The following is a 20,710-nucleotide window of genomic DNA, read 5'->3' as shown; positions in this document are numbered from 1 at the left end:
TCAGGTCCCTTCCAACCCTAGAAACTATGAAACTATGAAACTTCAGGTGAAATGCCACTGAAGCAAAAGCTGACAATTTTTACAAGCAGACAGTGAAATATTTGATATCCATTTTTTCATCTGCTGAAAAGTGCAGGCTCTAAATAAAGATCACCTAGACTCAATGGGCTCCTACTGATGGAGGTGGAGCTCTCAAAGGACGTCAAGACAAATAAAGGGAAGCATATTTTAAACATATCCCCAACATCAGATTTTTTACTCATAAAAATCTAGCCATAATTAGAGTATATAATATGTGTTGGCTACCTGTAATCTGAGAACCTCTACAATAGTTTTACAATGATTATTAAGCAGATAGTGAGTTATTGGAGACATCAACTTTGCACACTCCTTTCCTTAAAGGATACCACAGAACTTCTTTGATAGAAGTCTTAAAAAAAGATATGCATCCTTTTCAGACAAAGTTTTTGAATTACACACACCCCAGCATCACCAACCAAATCAAACAACAGAAAAGAACGTGACGTCCTTTCTTATCCTTCCACATTGTCAATAAAGATAGCAAGACCGGAGTGCACGCGTATCCAGAAGATATATTGTGCAGATGTCAACGTTTTCTTAGAACCAATTTCACCTATGCCTCCCAGCAGTAATATCTTTTAAAATATTTTTTGTACTTGATCACTAGACAATGTGTGGACCTCCTGCAGTTCCACAACATCTAGTTAGACATATTTATGTTCGTTAATCTGAGCTCATAACGACTTTAATCCAATCTCACACATGCACATTTTGCAAACTGATCAGAAGATTTCTAATCTAGCTAACTAAAATTGATTGAAAATTGATTGCTTATGTTGGATTTGGATCCTAACTACCAAGGAAAAATAAGCAGCAATGTACAGGCGACCCTCGCCATTTGTTGGGGATACGGTCTCATATCCCCCGTGAATGGCAAAATCCATGAATAAGGCACTGCGCTTATGAACTCACTGGGTGGCTGGGGGGGGCATGGCTGCCAGCAGCGGGAAGCGCGGAGCTCCCGAGGAGCTTCTTTAAGTGTATTTAAGAAGTGGGTTCGGCATTTGCGAATATTTGAAACCACGAATGCCGAACCTGTGAACCGTGAGGGTTTCCTGTTCTGTCTGAAATATTATAGTTGGTCCTTTAGTTTAATATATATTATTTTAATAATTTAATTTACTATTTATTATACATACATACATATAATCCAGACTTGTAGTAGACACAATACCTTTTACTAGACCAGCAAGACTTTAGCAAAAAAATTTCTTTAATTTGGTCTAACAAAAGATAGCATCTCTACTACGAGTCCTGACTGGCTTTTCCTCAAGACCAATACGGCTACAACCTGGATACCTGATACATACATACACACACACATACACTACGCACGCGTGTGTGTGCGCGCGCAAGTGTGTGTTTGAGGCACAGATGAGGCATTACTGAGAAACAGTCGTCACATGCATCAATACCCCACCTATTCTGAGTGGAGAGAAAAAAAATTGTGAATTAGAAAAAAAGAACAGAGAGACAACTAATAGAAATATTTAGTTCAGTGTAAAGCCTTTCTCTGTGTTCTTTTTGAGCACCCCCCCCCAATATATGTATATTTATATAACTATAAATAGAAGTTCTAATATTTTCTTCCCGCACACCAATGGATCGTCTTGCGCGCACCCCATTTTGGAGACCACTGCACTATACTACACAACCTTAATTAGTAAAAAATGCTCCGTTTAATATAATGGACTTTTAAGCTTTACAAGATCTTCAGATCAGGAAGAGTCACTCTAGAATCCCAAGTCAACTTGCTGTGAGCACAAGCATGCCATGCAATACTTTGTTCCCACTCTTCTCTTCTTCCCCTCACTATTTATCATTTCTACAACGCCCAATCCCATAGCTGACAACAATAAGATACATACCAAAGTGGCCGTCTTTCTCCGCGCATCAAATGGTAACTACATCGCAGAGGCAAATTTGTCACAGGAGGAATATTATTATAGACACTCCAGAAATTCTTTAAAGAAAAGAAAAAGTAGTTCTAGTTTCATACACGTGACAGTGAATTTCATGAAGATTTACTTGCTCTTCTTATTCTTTAAAAAATCATCACAAATCTCCCTTATAGAAAGCCACAAGTTACCTTTGCTTTGTATTAAAATTCTTTGAAATTATCTTCTGGTGACTCAAATTATTTTTAATGATTGAAAATCTGCATCATCAATATTTGAAGTAAAAGACACTGAAGTCATGTCACTAAGAAGACACAGTTGCTCATCCAACACGTGCTCTGTGAAAGGTGGGGTCAGAGAGGAGGGAACCATTGGCCTATACCAGAATCCTCCATGTGTAGGACCCTCCATGCTCCGGGGCCCCCATACAAATCAGGAACATCTTCTAAACCTACTGTCTCCTCTACCAGATCACTGTGTCCTTAAGCTACGTTCCCATGCATCACATCCTCCAGTCAGTCCCCTTTTTAGTTGCATAATTAGCAGTCATTTTACTTTTATACAGAGCCTGCAATCATAAATTTTTATGAGTGAGAGACAGAAAACAACAGTAAACTCAGTCCCAATCTGAGTTACACTCGAACACATCCAACACAAATCAGTTTAAGTATAACTTCCTTAGCATGCTTTTTCCTCCCCAAAATAAAAAAATTCCAGTCAACCCTGTTTGCCAACTAATTTTCCAATCTAGCCTACTTGCTAACTTGCTTAATACCACAGGGAAAAAAAATCCTCTGGTGCCTCTGTCTAGAGCACATCTCTCATTGTGATATTCTGAACCATAAATTTATATTAAATTTCTAAGCTACATGCCTAATTGGTGATCCAATCATGTTGTCTGGAGCTGGCAGAAGGACTTCTGCACATTACAAAGGGGCTCCACATATAATGAATGCAAATTAATGTAAGAATAGAGAGAATGGAATAGAAGATGCCACCAGACTCTCTCTCTCAGCTTTACTGCACGTAAGATGGGAAGCTACCATCTAGTGGAAAAGAGAAAGGATAATCCCTTCCTACCACCTTAACTGAGGATAGGTGACTGGGGGGAAACATAGAAAGAGAAACATGCCTTTCCTTTTTTACCCACTGCAAGGAAGAAGCCAGATGTTAAGCCACTATTGCATCAAACTGGGCTAAGTATAGACAGTCCAAAAGCCCAAGGCTGAATCGATTCAGTCTTCACAAATTAGTCTAAGCTGTGTAGATTGAACCGATAAGCAAGTGAACAGACATTCACTTTTGATTCTCAAAATGCAGCTATATGCCTGCAGTGGCCCAGGCCAGAAGCTGGGGGGCGCTAGAGTACACCTCCCTGATGGGCTGGAGCAAACAGCTTGGGCCACGGCTAGCCCGCCCACCCTATGAGAGGGGTTTGTGGGGGAGATGCAAAGCATCCTCCCCAACAAATACTGGCTGGGATGATGTAGTTGGGGCTGGTCCTGCTTTGAGCGGGGGTTGGACTAGATGTGACCCCCTGAGGTCCCTTCAACTCTCATTTTCTATGATTCTATGCTCCTGGGATGCCAGGGGACTGTGAGTTCATGTGAATCTGGAGGGGGTCTGGGACAGAAGTTCAAGAAACTGATTTAACCTAAATCAGTTAAGTGTGATACTACATCCATCCAGGTTTAGCTTAAACTGCTTTTGGCCATTTGGAAAGTGGTTTATGTGCACTGACCTTCAGTTGTGTTACAGATTTTAACTGATTTCGGATCACTTATCGGAAATTGGTTCAAACTGGTTTGTGCGTAATTCCTGTCCCTAGCCCCAGTGATGAAATATCATGTATCAATACAAAACCAACTCTGCAACACTAATATGATTCGGGGGCAATTCTAAGAGCCGCTTTGTGACCCAGCTGTTAAAAATAAAACTGCCTAAAATATAAAAAAATCAACAACACGACAATGTGAAAGAAAATATGTGCAGTATTTAGACTCTCCTCTATTTTGCATTCACCATTTTTGTGTCTGCTACAATTGACTGGCTAAGGGACAGAGCTGTTAGTGCGGCAGTCTAGAGCATGACTTGTACACACAACGTGTTTGCAAAGTGGTGTGTTTTACCATGTCACTGCTTCGGATGACAGCAAATCCTAAAGAGTGCAGAGGAAAAGTCGGTGAGGATTTTTCCTTCCATTTCCCCCCAGGGAAGTAATTTTGAAATACATCTCAGTGCTGAGTGAGGTGAACTATCAAAAGACCAAGCTGCTAGCCTCTGGTAATTCATCCAGTGAAACTGTCCTCTCAAGGGACCCAAAGGGATTCTCTAAATCTTGCAAAGCAGCCTGAAGAGAAGGAATCCAGTTCAGCTCCTTAGTACAATAAGGCCTAGGTTAGCTAATGCAGACTAGAATGAGAGTCAGAGTCAGATGCTAGATACACCTGCTCTTAAGTAGTGTTCTCATCAGCTCTCAAGAGGTCTGCATGCCACATCTACAAACTGTGCTCTTGGATGGAAAACTTCCAGAGATAATTAATTTCCTTGGGCAGAGGAAAATAGTGGCTGGGAAGGCACAGCAGATCGAAGGTTACATCTAAACAGCAAAAATGTCAAGCTAGTTTTATCTTAAAGCATCACAACCTTCAGTGTTCCTGTAAAGACAAGGTTTATGTCTCACTTTAAAATTTCATAGCATTTGTGAATTAAAGGCAGATTTAACATTATATAAGAAGAATCTAGCAACAGATTATACTGTAGGCTTACTCATCACCGAGTGCAAGTGATGCACACTGACTTTGTTTGCAGATACAAAGCGAGTTGATAAGAAAAAGGGAAAAACTTTGTTGTGCAGAATCTCTTATGGCTACAAGTGTTCCGGAAGCAGAAAGTGTTAAAAAAAAGTATTAACAGAAAGTATTAAAGAGAGTATATCAAAGGAAGAATTCCACATCTTGTATCTCCCATAGCTCAAATGATAATTATATTGAAATATGGACAAATATTTAAAATAAATCAAGGTTTATGATCCAGTTTAGAGATTCAGGTTAGGCTCTCAAATCTTTAGGAAAATTGGGAACAGCTGGTAAAAACAAATATATCACCCGCAACTCACCCCTTTCTGGTCCTTAGAAGCCAATGCAATTCTAGGGATGACTAAGGAATAGCTCATACATCCAACAAATACTTTTATACCTGAGGTAGGTGAAAGCATGAGTCTGACTCATCTGGCATGTGGGTGTCAACAGAACCTCACACTTGGGTTTTATTTCTCATGTGCTGCAATTTCTGTAGCACTATTTCAGTCTTACCTGTACTGTTTGTACTGTATAGATCTTTTTCAGATTTGATGCACATTCAGCTGCTGTAGTACCAGGAAGTGACCTAGAAAAACATTTAAGAAAGTCATTTTTGGATAAACTAAATATATTATCTCAATCTCTTCAGAGGCTGAAACATTCATGACCTATCAGTGTTATCTTCCAACTCCAATCGAACAGGTTAAAAACTAAAGCCCGAATATTCTAATGTTTTCAGTTACGCTGAGGTTTGAGAAGGCATTTTGAAATATGCACATGCTAATTAAATGGGCACAGGGAAGATTTAAACTGAAAATAAGTCTGCTCTTTCAAAGAACAACCTCCTCGTTTCTTCTGTGCAAGCAAACTGGCTTGTAAATACAGGCTTGCTTACATGTGCTTAATTATTGGCAAAAGTTTTGAAAAAGGCACAAAATAAGAGAAAAGGAAAAAGCAGCTAAGCGTGTGTGTATGTGGGGAAAGGGGTGGTCCCAAGGGAAAAAAAAAATTTAGCTCAAATCCTGAATATCATGAGTATTTACAGTGTGCCTGTAAGCCAGGTTCCATGGTTAATGTCTCATCTAGTTTCCTTTATATTTGATTTCTCTGTGAATGCTTTAAAATATTTTCATATGCCATACTCCAGTATTCCCCTAGTAAGGAGTGCCGGCTATATTTAGCTGTAATTCTGATATAAAAACCCCCCACTTGGAGTTCAGTTTACAAGTATACACCACTAGATGGCCACATCCAACATCCAACAACCTTGCGACTCCCGCAGTACCTGAAATTGCACAAAACCCAGACTAAATGCAAAGCGGCCAGCTCGCTTACCGCTCACCTATCAGCCAACTCTCAACCGTAACTTCTCTTCGGGGAAAACAAATCTGAGTCAAAAAAGGAACTGATCAAGCTGGAGCCGCGAGCCAGATCCCCCGCGCCTGTTGGGCAGCAATCTCAGCAGTTCTCTTTTCAAAAAACCCAAGCAGTGAACACAGCTTTACATCCAATTATTCTGAAAACATGCTGGAAACCCAGCAGCACCCAGACACCTCACCCATAGGTGGGAGACAAAGCATTTCCCAAACCCTTGTCCAAATCAATGGGGAGGAAGATAAATAGATTAAAAATGGATTGCACAAAGAGAGATGGATAGCCCCTGACAAACCCACACAGAATTCAGATTAACCAAAGCCCTACAGAAAATATCTACTGCTAAGAACAAAACCCTCAGCACTCAGCTCTCTAGTCTTTGTTCTTGGGATCTAGGAAACGCGTTCAGCCTTTGCGTACGCTGGGAATTTAAGAGGAATCTCCCACCAGTGGCCTATGCAACTCCAGTATTTGGAATAGAAAAGACCTGGAGTAGGCCAGCTGAGGGCATTTTTACTGTCCAAGCAATGGTAAAACACTAAAGCCTTGTTTACGCTGGCACCTGTAGTTTTCCTCAGCTTCATCAAGACATTTCTTTATTTCCTTTAATCCCTCAGGATGTATATACCACTTTAAGGTATTCTCCCCCCAACCAGGACTCTTTTAACCCCACCTGTGCTACAAAATGACAAATCTGCCACTTGCAGCAACTCAGCCCAACTCTTCTAACAGTGTGTGCACAGACACAAATGCACCAGTCCCTGTATTTGGGACTGCCACAGCATTTTTGTCATACCACATTCCTCCCACCAACCGCTACAGTAACAGAGTTTTATAGGCACCTCTAACAATTCCCAGCACAAACCCCCAGGGAAACAATATGTGGGAATGAAAATCCATGTGTAGAAAGTCCCATTAAACTTTTAAGATGTATGAGCCAAGTAAGTTAGTAAATTTTGAAATACATAAAACAGAATGTATGTTGCAAAACAGCATTAGCATTGCAAAAAAGCTATATATTTTAAGATGAAACAAGGCTCAAGACTGCATGTCTTTCACCTTCAAAACTGCACAAAACTACAGGAGCTTGAAACATGACAAAAGTTGTAAGGAACAAGTATGGAGTCACTAATTGCTCGTAGGGTATGTGCTGTACACAACCCAGTACGTTTAGGGGAGCAGAAACCCTGGAAGTCCTCTCTTCACTTTCCTTGTTCAAAAGCCCGCTATTTCTGAGTGACATGAGACAATAGCTTAACTCTGGGGTAGAAAACCCAACTCTACATGACAAATGATATCAAATCATTAAGCCTATGTGAAGCTGCTTTTGAAATGTTGGTTTTCTATATATGTGCACGGAGGCTGCTCAGACACGCTGTAATTACACAGTAATACAGCATGGTAATAACTGTGCTCCAGCAGACTCCAGCGCCATGTGTATCAGCGACCCTGTGCTGAAAAATGGCAGTGGGGTGCTTTAAACTAAAGGTTGTTTGAGGAGCTTTAGCTCAAAGCTTCCTGCCGCCATTTTTCTGCGTGGAGGCGCTGATACACATGATCCTCCAGGAGCTTTTAATTAGTGTGGCTCTCGAAGCTGCGCTAATTAAAGCACCCCACCTGCACACCACCTCCTAGAGCACATCTATAAATGCCCATCCAGTTTACAGTGCTGTAACATTTTTTGTGCCTCATATTAAAACCAAGTTTGTAGCTAAGTTTTAAGGACATACACAAAAGTTACTTTGCTCTGTGTATGATGTAGCCATAGAAAAAACTGCTTAAATGTACCAGTTACACTGGTATCACACTAATACAACCATAGATCATATAAATGGCAGTGTAATGCACACAAGACAATAACTTTGCTGAAAGGAATAAACTCACTAAATCAAAAATCTCTCCCCTCTGTTCCCAGAAAGAAATATTAAGGTGTCAAATGAAGACTCCTTGCCTTCACCCCATTCTATCCTCACAGATAAACCTTTTACCTTTTAAGTCTAAAGACAGTGAAACTGGTATCAAGTAACAGAAATCACATGTTTATTGGGGATGTTTTTTCTAATAAAGGCAGACCGGACCTGCAGTCAAACTCAGTATACTTGGTGATAGGCTGATGCAGCAACTTGAACCAGGAGGTTGCTTGAGAAGGACAAGAATCTTTACATGACTTTAACTGTATCCAGAACTCTTTACTTACCAGTGTCAAATACTGAAATAGCATTATTTTGCCTCTCACATCTTGGTGTAACCTCAGAGTTTCATAAGTGGTGGTTCTTAACCTGTAGCTCCTGGGCGAAATCCAGCCCATGGGACTGTGTCATCCAACCTGTGGGGCTCTCCACGGGGCCAGAAATCTGGTAGCAGACAAGCAGTGGCAGGGTTAATTGCCACAGATCTGGAAGTTGCAATAATTAACCTCGCCACTATGTAACAGGGAACCCTTACGCTGTTATGGAAAAGCAGAATGGGCCCTTTAAGGGAAGGGTTTTGTGAACTGAACAAAAGCAGCTGGCAAGGCTGGGGTTAATAAAGAGCCCTGCTGATAGGGCACCTGACCGAATATGGGCAGGGCTTGAGCCGCTTATAAGCCTGGGGCTCAGCAAAGCCAGGGAGTCTAGCTCTGCAAGCCAGGGGATGAGGAGCTCCTGGCCAGGAAGGCTGCAGGGGGATGCCAGGTTGACCTTAGAGCCACTCCAAGCACTGCCAGCAGGACACTTATTGAGGAACACAACCCCGGTAAGGGGAAGCTTTGCTGCAAGACAGCAGACTACTGCGGTCATTTTCTATGCCTGGAGCAGGCTGCATTTATGGTACAGCTGGCGTGCTTTTTCCCTGAGGTCAACGAGTGGTCTGGGAGTGGCTGATAGGGGACTGAGTGGAGGGCAGGGCACTTGAAGGGTGCCTGGCAGTTTAACCCTCCATGGAGTGCTAGGGACCTCGATTTAGGGTTTGGACCTCAGAGGGAGATCCAAGCCTAAAGAGAGAGAAAGAAAGACTGAAGCCTAGCTTGGACAGGAGCTGGGCAAGGACCAGGGGGCCCAGTGTCTGGGGAGGGCAGAGCCAGGGCCAGGGGGGTCTTGTGCATGACAGGGACAGAGACGGGGCCAGGGACCTAGAGCAAAGGACATTGGGGCCAAGAGCCCAGACGAAGCCAAGACAAAGACAGCCCTAGAGGCACAAGACTAGTGCCAGGGGCCCAGATGGAGCCAGAGCAGGCTCAGTGCCTGAGGCAGGGCAGAGACAGCCTTAGAGGGTGAGATCAGAGCTATAATCTAAGTAGGGCACAGCCTGGGGGGATGACATTTGGGCTGGAACCCACAAGTCAGGCCTGGTATAGTGGGTCTAAGCTAAGGGAACCAACTAGAGAAAAGGGGCTGAGGCCAGAAAGGATGAGGTCCTGACAAGGTTATAAAGGCCTAAGGCGGCCTGGTATCCAACTGCAGCCAAGTGCCCATGGAAGTCATTAATTGGGCATAGTGTAAGGGATGGTTGGAGCCACGTAATAAACCCCTAAGTCAGGAGGTGCCTCAAGGCACGTACGGGCCAGGAGGGCCCAACTACAGACAGATTGGGTTCAAACTAGTGGGGTTCAGGACCGATCTACTGGTGAAGGGAAAAGGAGGACTGGTCTAGGACTAATAGGCAGCTTCCCTTTCATAATTTAACAATTACTTCAAGGCATAGCAGGCGAGAGTGGAGGGGAAGGTAACTAGAATTAGGCTGAGGAAGTGGCCATTTGGCTACCAGGAGGCAGCACTGTCACCCCTGGGTCCTTGGTCCCACTATACGCTGCTTCCCTACTGCCAAATTTCTGGACCCATGGGGAGACCGACAGGCTGGATGACATGGTCACACACAGGGCCAGATCCAGCACACGTGGTGTCATTCTGTGTTTGGATCTGGCTCACAGACCAGCTCTGCACTTCACATCCAGCCCATGGTGCTACAAGGTTGAGCACCACCGTTCATCAGCGTTTTGTGCTTCTTGCACTGTGCTGCTATGGTTGACAGACAAAGGTGGACATGATTTTACTCTTCCCTGCATCACACCAAGGTCTGAGAAATCTGTTCTGATGTATGCTTCTGCCGCCTGTTCCCTAACTCCACAGTCACAGGCAGGCATTAACATAATTTTGCCTTACTACACATTGTACCATCATCCTTATGGATGCAGGCTGACGTTGCCTTTGGAGTGCTGCAATAACACTGACACCAATTTAAGTGAATGTTAAAAAGGCACTGTGAACCAATAAGCTTCAAAGGCTGGCTAAGTGTCCACATTGGATATTTATCCAACTCTTGTGATTTCACAAATCTGCTGAGGAATAAAAAACATAATACTCCTCTTTTAGGTGATAAAACAATTCATTCTGATTGCTACAAATCATACATTCCAGAGAAATAACATTATCAGCTGCAGAAAATGCCAACCATCTACTACATTATTCACTGTAAAGTTAAGATGGAAGGCTATTCATTATTTTTAGTAACTCACTTGACAAATATTATAGGTTCTGTGTGGACGAGATTATATAGCATATTTCAGCATGGCATATCCAACTCTATTAAAAGCTATCAATTTTCTGGTCCTGAACACTTTCCCTCAAAACTAAAGAGGAAAAAAATCAAAACAACATAGAAAAAACCCCATGAAGTCTTAAAATGAACTCTTCAATAACTGCATGTGAGCAGCCCAGTCCATCCTGCTTAAGCTACTATCCCGCCCTCATTTTCCCAAATACTAAGTAAAATTATTTTGTTTTTCAAGAGGTAACTTTACCCCAGTTCACAGGATTTAGGAACTATTCCTTCAGACCTGAAAATCTATGATACCATGAATTTTCGGTGTAGAACATACACAACAACAGCTATACAGCCATACCAAAATCATCACATCTGACAAACAACAAAAATATTATTAATAAAGCAATGGCATTTTCAAGCTTCAAAAAGAAAAGAATTTACAAAACTGATTTTGCATTTTTTTTCTAAAAACTGATGCAACTTTCAAAGATTATGTGGTAAATCAGGCAAAAGCAAGAAGTGACTTTGTACTTTCCTGGAAAAGATGTGAATGTTTACTTTACCACAATTAGAAAAACCTGTGAATTTTGGTCTATAAAGAGAAGAGATGAAGGAATTGCTTCATTTTGGGCGATTTGATTCCACTCACGTCATTAATAAAATGAAAGTGTTATGTCAGATTAACCATTTTATTTCTACTTTCATAGCTTTCACTTAATTGGAGCATTTTTTTTTAAATTATCATTCTAGTTTGTAGAGCTGTGAAGCTACACTTCCAAACATGACCTGAAGAAAATCTAACTGATCAACAAAGACAGCAAACAACCTTAACAGAAAACTTAATTGCCCCATTCCTTCCAGTGAAGTTAATTCTGAGAACCAATTATGAGTCACTAGTAATGTTAACTGTTTTGATAAGTTAATACATTCGTCGTTAATGATTCTTCTACTCCTTGAGTAAAAGCTTACTATTTTTTCACTCTTTAGTTCTTCCTGTCCTTGAACCACTACCCCATCACATTAAGATATGCCTCTCTATTCCATTTTAAAGTTTCCCTGAGGCATTCCTTCATTTTTTTTTGCTGCGTGTCTATTCCTACCCCAATTTAGCTATAAAATCACTTAGCCCTTCATTACCTTTCTCCTACTTTCTCATGATAAATAAATTCCATATGCCAAGAAAGTTTAAATGAGTAGTATTGGAAATTATGTTTCTGGGAAAACCAACAGAAACAAACAGACCCAGAAAATTATCAAGGCTTTCTTCCAAACACAGATGTTCCGATAAGAAGGTGAGGTCCCTGGACATGCTCAAGGCTATCGGTGGGCATAAAGAACGATGTTATTCCCTGCATGCATACAATGAGCTCATGTCATTTCATATGCTGTCTCACATCCCATGCAAAACACTAAATTGCATCCTCGACGTTAAGACTGCCGGAGTAAGCTTGCCGATTGCTGTCAATCATTTCCAGCCTTTCTCAGTCAGTGGAATGGATGGCCAGTGCCAAAACAGATAGGCTGGTCTAATATATAACAGATTCATCATGAATATGTTTCTAATGCAACGACTGTAAAAACAGGTCAGCTCACAATAGCACGCTCCTGCTGTACAGGGGAGGGGAGGTCCTACTTGGGGGCATCGATGACCTTTACTGGAGTGCCAGCAGGAGGGAAATCCTAAGCCGGGGTTCAACAGTTAAGTCTCCCTGATGTCAGAACAAGTAGACTCAGACCATCTTCTTTTAACCAAAAGACACTCAGATCCCAATTGCAGCGAGGGTCAGTTACAAAGGCCTTTGCATGTACAGCCATCTCTGACCTAAGGCATATGGCAAAAGGGCTCATTGGGCGTCTTGTCAACCAGGAAGCTGATGTTTCTTGTGCACGATGGATGCCAATACACGTGCAGGGAGGCTGCTCCGATGTGCTGTAATTATAGCACATCGGAGCAGACTTGATTAATCGGTCTTTAGGTAATTACCACACTCCAGCAGAGTCCAGCGTCATGTGTATCAGCATCTCCGTGCTGAAAAATGGCAGTTGGGGTGCTATAACTAAAGCTCGTTTGAGGAGTTTTAGTTAAAGTGCCCAAGCCGCCATTTTTCAGCAGGGGGATGCTGATACACATGACGCTCCAGGTGCTTTAATTAAGAGTGGGTCTTGCAGCCACTCTAAGTAAAGTGCCCTTGCCCCACGTCCCAAAGTACATGTATAAACACCTGTGGTTTTCAGGGTCAGTGTCCTTCATTAGTTATATTCTTGCACTGAGCTCAATTTTCGTGCTTTCAGTTGTATAGCAGGCACATCAAGAGCAAGGGAAAAGCATCAGGGATTATTTTTATCTACAAGGTGTCAGTCAGAAAGTAAGGCCTCCTGTTTTTTCCCCAGCCAAATATTATTGAAAAATATTAAATTTGCTTAGAAAGTCTGTCCATCATCGCTGAACATACAGCTAGTTTTCAATATACTCTCCTTCTCCGTCAGTGGCCTTTTCCCACAAGGGATGTATCCTGACATTGTAGAGGTCCTTGTCCTTGTTGCGCAGCCAGCATTACGCAGCCTCCATTGCTTTGCTGCAAAAACTGTCACCCTCATAGTCTCCATCCTTCATTCTCCAGGCTGTGCAGAGGATGGGGTGACAGTCGACCCAAATGAGGACTTGCTGGTCCGGGGCACAAGTGGATGTGTGGGGGAGCATTATTGTATAGAAGCAGTCTCAGACATTGGGCTCTTCGCTTAAAATGTTTCGATTTGTTCAGGGCTGACAGACCTCTGAATTTACTGTGCCCCCTTAGGCAAGAAGAATACCCTCCATACACCTGTCTTTCTTAGGAGAGAAAAATGAAGAGGCTTTGCCTTCTGACCAACCCTTGTACATTTGGTGTAGTTCCAAATAACATTAAAAATAGTGAAGAAGGAAGATTTTCTGAGGTTTCTCAACTGCCATTGATTTTCCATATGAGCTTGGCACCTGGTTGCCCTTTGTCAAATTCTCCCTAGGCCTAAACAGATGCGACAAGTTTTAAGGGTAGATTAAAAGTGAGTGTGCAATCCCCAGACAGTGAAACAAAAATGCCAGAGAGCAAAGATGAATCTTATAGCTGCTCTCATTGATGAACCGTAAGTATTAATGAGTAGCAATTGTTAAGGACAAGAGTGGTATAATAAGATGGATAAAACTAAAATTAGGCGATCAGGACTATCTATTTAGCAATGGAGAATTTATCTTATTTTTAATCATAGGTACTGTACCGAGAGAAGCAGAAACTGGCAAGTGCTTGGATTTACTTTGCGACAGAAAAACACCTTTCCCATGCCTCTTTCCGTGGGAAGAACTACAACCTGCCTTTCCACTTGCCGACAGAAGAGGCAGTTCTGATTCCCGTACTCCTGAAACATACTGCTGTATCATATTAGTATTTTATGTCAACGCAAAATGTGTGTTGTTGCCTATTCATCTTCAATAAAAAGTTAGTCACTAATATTTCTGTTGAATGCCAAGTATTTAAATCACAGGAAGTGGCACAGGGGTTATTTTTTCTTTTGGTCAGGATACCATTCTGCTTCCCCTATTTACCTACGATATTACCCATGATATAACAAATGATATCCTTTTTTGGGGGGGAATACTATGGAAAATCTGCACATGAAACACCTACCATTCATAGGTCAATTGTTTCCTTGACCTAAACCATCCCAAATACTAATTACAATATCATCAGAATTTTTGCTGAGATAAATACAGGAGCTGCTGTACCACCATCAGCACAAAGTTTTACCCTGGCAAGTGTCCTGGCTCTGACAATATCAAGTACTGGTTGCAAGTACAAGACACGTGGCAATTAAAATAACTTTCCTAGAAGTGAAGTTTCCTCCTAACATCTACCTGCTAATGGCTTATTGTTATGCCCTCAAGCATGAATATTTATGCACCATTGTTTTATCAACTAAACAAACTCAGGAAGTCTTCATTCTTCATATACAGCATCTCACATTCAACTACATCCCTTACGTTTATCTGCAAAGAGTTAAAGATAGGATTTTCCCAAGTGTTTAGCACTGGACTAATTCTGGCTCCTTCTGAGGCCAATGGGAATTTATTTGTGGGCAGAGTTAAGGCAATGCTGAGTACCTTTTGGAAAAAAAACCCTTTAGATATCACTGGCTTGGGTATACAGCAAAACAAACTTTTGACTCCCAAAACATATACTCAAAAGCACTTTGTAGAATAGATTTCCAGGACTGCATGGTTCCAACATAGACAAAGATGCAGTGTCCATTCCCTGGGCTCAATATTTTCAAAATATTAGAAAAGTTTTCATTGAAAGCCACTTTTCCATGATCCTTGCTAGACAGAATATATGTCTGGACCAAAAAAAAGAGGACATGTAGGAATTCACAATGGTCACCAATTAGCTTTAATCAATTACTGGAATTTTTGAAGAGTTTTAAATTTTAACTCCTCCTAACAACACTTGAGAAGGGAAGATCTAAGTTTTAACAGCATAATTACAGTATATAAATGTGTTTCCCTTCCCCGGAGTGCATTAATGACATTACACTACATTTGTCAATGTCCAATTTAAAAAAAAAAAACACAACAAAAACCCCAGCATCCACTAATGTGTATTTTTTTAAACAAACTGATTTCCCTGTTACAGAAGTGAAACTAGTCTTAAAAGAGAAGCCGTTTACTTTGGGAGCTCTGTTGCAGAGGCCACACAGGAAAAGAATTAGGCCATGAACCCAGTCTGATTTGCATGGGTGGGCCCTTATGCCCGCAGAGTCTCATGGATGTGGCTGGGGCTATGGAAAAGGTTTCCCCCAAGTTAGATTGCTGGATCAGGGCTTAGACATGGTCTATATTACGGCTGTCCAGCTTCCAAGTGGCTGGGGGCTGTATGCCCCACGGGGCACACGAGCACAGGCCGCACACTGCACAGACCGCACCAGGGAAGCCACAGGCCCCTGGGCTGTTTGTTGCCCCCGCCACTGCCCTGCACTCCTGTGCAAATACTCCCACCCCCTGCTGCATCCCAGGTTTGCCTGGGTCCCCAATCACACGCTGCTGCACTGTTTCGGTGTTGTGCCCTATGGCAAATAAGCTTTTTTTAAAACCTGCAAGGCCATGTGGCATTGTATAAACTGACCTTTCTCATTGCTTGAAAGCTGATCCCTGAGAGCACAATCTTGCCCCAGGCAATGCCTGGGCACTACATACCCATACAGACCCATCACAGATCAGCTTGCAGGCATCAGGGAGATCAGTGGACCTCTCCAGCATAGTATTTGTGGAAGCAATACAAGAACCGAGAGGTTAAGTTATGGCCAGTACAAACCCACAGAAGGAGGAGGGAGAGAGCCTTATATATTTAATGCCCATTCCTGGGTTTAAAGCAAAAATTTCCCCATTGGTTTTTAAAAGGCTATTATCTTTAAAGAAAAATATGCCAGATGCTTTGCCTTACTTTTATGGAATGGTTGAATTATTAGCCTTTGAAAATCAGAGGCATGATCCTACTTGTCTAACTGCAGAATAATAATTTTCTCCTAGCTACTTTCATCATTCTCACTGTCCTAAAACAAATACGGAAAAAGATATCAGCAAGCTATATCTAATGATAAATATTGTAGACACACAGAAAAAGTACAGAAAAAGGCCTAGCACCTATGAGAAGTGCAAGTGTACAGGTTTATATATACAGATGAGATAATGCCGGTGAACTAGAACTTTATCACAGGACCGCAGTCGCCAGAAGTTTCTTATATGCATAGGCATTTATAGAAAATAAGTGCTGATGGCAGTGAAAGCCAAGATATTCATTGTCAAAGCAGGACAGATACATGAAGTGTTAATATGCTGATGTGATGACATCAAGATGCTAGCTATACATTACAAAGTCTTATATTTATAAAGGTATAACGCTGCGATGGAGATGCACAGGTTCACTGGAAGACTTTAGTTCGGAGACATGGGATTATTTCAACTTTCTATTATAAAACCGTGGTGCTATCAGGAAGTAAGGAGACTTCTTATCAGGGAATAAGGACAACTGTACAAAACTACAGCATTTGCTGTCTTGATTCTTAGTAGCCGTTTCATCTAGCATCTCAAGTCAAGTCTGCAGTAACAGCATATCAACCGACAGACAAAAGCAGCAGCGTGTCAAGAGACCGTTCAGTGGTTTTAGAAAGAAAGAACAAAACAATGTCTGTCTATGCCGATAACCTTGTGCACTTTACACAGGAGTCCAACAGTCAGAGCTGTGTAGATGAATACTGGCAACCAGAGGCTCTTTAGCGGGACAGCACAGGTACAGGGGTCTGCTCACATGCAAAGTGCAGAATTAGGATCTCGTGTATTAAAAGCCACCTCCTGGATTCTTTATGCTTTAAACTTATTTTTAATAAATACAACTTCTACTCTATTTGCTGCCATCCTTCTCCATTGGTATTATGACATTACTTGTTTCCCCTCTTACTAGCAAATGCATAAAGAAATGTTATGTATTATGTCAATCAGTATCTTTTGAATTACACATGCCTCCCATAAGTTTAGAAATTTGAGAAAGATTTATTCTGAATCTTAAAAAAAATGTATATTAGTTTACTTGCATTACCTTTACTGATTTCAAGCTATAACCAACCTGGCTGGTACAGTCAGTACAAACATCAGCGAAGACATTCAATTAAAAAATATGAAATAAAATGGGCAAAAGATCTTTAAAAATATTTCCCTACATATCACTCAAAAGCTTTATGTTGATATTGATTTCATTGGAGGCTACCAGAGGTAAATGTGCTCATCTCCAAATGGCTATGCAAACCAACTGGGAACAAATCCAAGTGACAGATCATCTTTAAGGCAGCTAACTCAAGCAGTACCTAAATAGTTATTTAAGGCTTAGGCCTTGATTCTACAAATACTTACATATTTGATTTCAACAGGATTAAATAGGAACATACATGTTTGCATGATCAGATGATCCTTTGGTACATTTATAAAAGTGTCTCCATATTTCTCAAGGCAATAAGATAAAAAAAATATTACTGCCTAGAGAATTAGATACAGGGCTAGAGAGTAACTTGCAAATTAAAAGGACACTTGGAAAAGTCAAAGGCTGAGCCTTCCTTCCCTTGTGCTAATTCCAAACTCTTGGGGATTTTTCATCGTTTCTGTATTTCTGCCTGTAAGCATCTCAAGTGACAATTTTGGTACCGGCAATTGCCCATGTCTCTGCTAAATGGACAAGGTAAAGCTCTCTGAAACGTACAACCAGATACAATGTATTATACGACTAGACTAGAAAATACTCATTTATAGAAAGTTTATCCAATCCTTCAAAAGGATTCCCCTTCTGCTGGAGCACTAGCATACTTTTTGATGTTACAAATGTAGGATGTATCACAGCAAAACTGATGTGTGGAGGGGAGGTGTCTGGCCACACAGTGATAGCTTTAGGATCAAACAATTAATGAGATGTATGGATCTTCACTGAATAAGGGAACAGACTTATATGTACAACCTTCAGCCTACCACTTATATGTGTTAAAAGTGTCATGTGTAATTTTAGGGCTGATCCACCACCCCCATTACCCATATCAATGCTGGGGTGGAGGGGTGGGGAGAGATGCTCCCGAAATGGCTATTTTTACCATTCAGACTGTGGTTTCAGAAAACGCCAGCGCTCCCAATACATCATCTGTACCAAGATGCAATTAATAATAAGGTTTATGCCAAACAGCATGCAGAGAGTTGTCCCATGTGTCACACAGGTGGCAAGTTATGTGTCTTGCTCTGACTTTCACGTCTGTGATATACAGACATATTTAGAAACATACAGTCTTTCATGTATAGGCATGTATAGACACGAAAGACATGCCCAGACGCTACAGACGTTCATGTATAGACACATATAGGCTTCCATGTAGAGACACATATTGACTTCCATGTATAGATATGCATAGGCCTTGCTGTAACACAGATCAATATATTATACACTGCTCAGACAAAGGCTTTGCTAAAGCACTGGCCAGAGTAGGCCTGACCAGCACGTGAACTCCTTATATAAGCCAAACTTGGACACTCCTGACCAGCACGTGAACTCCTTATATAAGCCACATGGACACTCCTGCCAGAAAATGGGGGGGAGGGAAGGCTGTACAAGGTGTAGGATAGTCCAGCGCCTGCACGATAAGACAGGACAAGAACACCCAGGTCAGGGTGTGAAACAGGCCCATGGTACAGGACGGCTTGACACGTTCAAGATAGAGCAGGAATGCAACACGTAATTTGTTTTGATCCTTGTAAAAAGGAGGGTTGGAAAGTATGGGAACTTTGTAGCAGCCTAGAGAAGCCTGTATGGTGTTGCGCCAACTACCTGGTCACAGATACAAATGTTTTAACTCCTGGTCTGATGTACTTGTTAGGCCAAAATGTGTCAGGGTTGTGCTGGTCGATAATAAACCTGGCCAAATCTTTGCCACTGGACTGAGCCTTGTGACTCTTCTTTATGACCAAATTGGCACTGGAATCTCCTGGCTGCAACTTCGTCGACAACCCCATGCGTTCAACCCTGACAACACATCAATAACACCCGACCAGAACAACAGCAGCGACCACACTGGCAACGCCTGATGACAGCATGTATAGACACACATACACATGTATAGATTTTCATGCACAGGCAAGCAGAGATGCGTATACTCCAATAGAGTTCCATGTATAGACATGTACAGACATGGAAGTCATGTATAGACTTTCATGTATATATATGTGTAGACACATATAGGCATGTACTTCCATGTACAGACAGGGAAGTCATGTATAGACATGTGTAGACACATATAGATAGGCACAGGCTTTCATGTATAGACATTTATAGATGCATATAAGCATGTATTTTCATGTATGGACATGTACAGACATGGAAGTCATGTACAGGCACGTGCAGACATATATAGTCACATATGGGCACGCAGACTTTCATGTACAGACATGTGTAGACACATATAGGCACACAGACTTTCATGTACAGACATGGGAGTCATGTATAGACACATGTAGATGCATATAGGCATGTACTTTAACATACAGACAGGGAAGTCATACATAGGCGTTCATGTATAGACACATATAGGTATGCAGACTTTCATGTATAGACACGTGCAGACACATATAGGCATGTATTTTCATGTACAGACAGGGAAGTCATGTACAGATTCTGATGTATAGACACGTATAGGCACCTACAGGAATGTACTTTCATATACAGACAGGGGAATCATGTATAGGCAGGTGAAGACACATATAGGCATGTAGACTTTCATGCACAGGCATGTATATATATGCACAGACACATACAGACATGCACAGTCTTTCATGCATGGACACATGCAGACCATCATGCCCAGACAGGAAGTTGTATATAGACTTTTCTGTGGAGACATGTACTTCCATGTGCAGACATGTACAGACAGGGGTGTCATGTGTAGACACGTATAGGCACTCACTTCCACGCACAGACATGTGTAGACACACATAGGCACTCACTTCCACGCACAGACACGTGTAGACACATATAGGCACGCACTTCCACGCACAGACACGTGTAGACATGCATAGGCATGCACTTCCACGCACAGACACGTGTAAACACGTATAGACATGCACTTCCATGCACAGACATGTGTAAACACGTATAGGCACGCACTTGCATGCACAGACACGTGTAGACACGTGCAGACACGCACTTCCGCGCACAGACACGTGTAAACACGCACGGGCATGCCCTTGCACGCACGGACACATGTAAACACGTACAGGCATGCACTCCAGCATGCACTTGCACGTGCAGACAGGTCTAGGCACGCGCTTCCACGCCCAGCCGCGGAGGTCGTGCCCGGACACACGCCGGCGGGCGCACACTCCCACGCGCACACGCGCAGGCCGTGCAGAGCCCCTCCCCCGCCCGCGCAGCTCGCCCAGGCCGCGGCACTCACTTGTCGAGCCAGAAAGTCCAGGGCGAG

The 20,710-nt window shown here is 42.1% G+C and overlaps 1 protein-coding gene across 1 annotated transcript in view; it reads right to left on the bottom strand.

Annotated features, from left to right (window-relative positions):
• EIF4E3 (eukaryotic translation initiation factor 4E family member 3) overlaps positions 1-20,709 on the bottom strand; it is a gene marked incomplete at its 5' end in the record, with an annotated part of 30,352 nt that extends 9,643 nt beyond the window's left edge. The window contains 3 exons of the mRNA XM_019536993.1: positions 1,950-2,044; positions 5,294-5,366; positions 20,684-20,709. Coding sequence (XP_019392538.1) covers positions 1,950-2,044; positions 5,294-5,366; positions 20,684-20,709 — 194 coding nt within the window. The remainder of the gene's footprint in view (positions 1-1,949; positions 2,045-5,293; positions 5,367-20,683) is intronic.
• Between the last annotated feature and the right edge of the window lies 1 nt (position 20,710).

This window comes from Crocodylus porosus, unplaced genomic scaffold (assembly GCF_001723895.1).
Source record: "Crocodylus porosus isolate Cpor-Errol unplaced genomic scaffold, CroPor_comp1, whole genome shotgun sequence".
NCBI lineage: Eukaryota > Metazoa > Chordata > Crocodylia > Crocodylidae > Crocodylus > Crocodylus porosus.
This window is presented reverse-complemented; position numbering and strand designations above follow the sequence as displayed.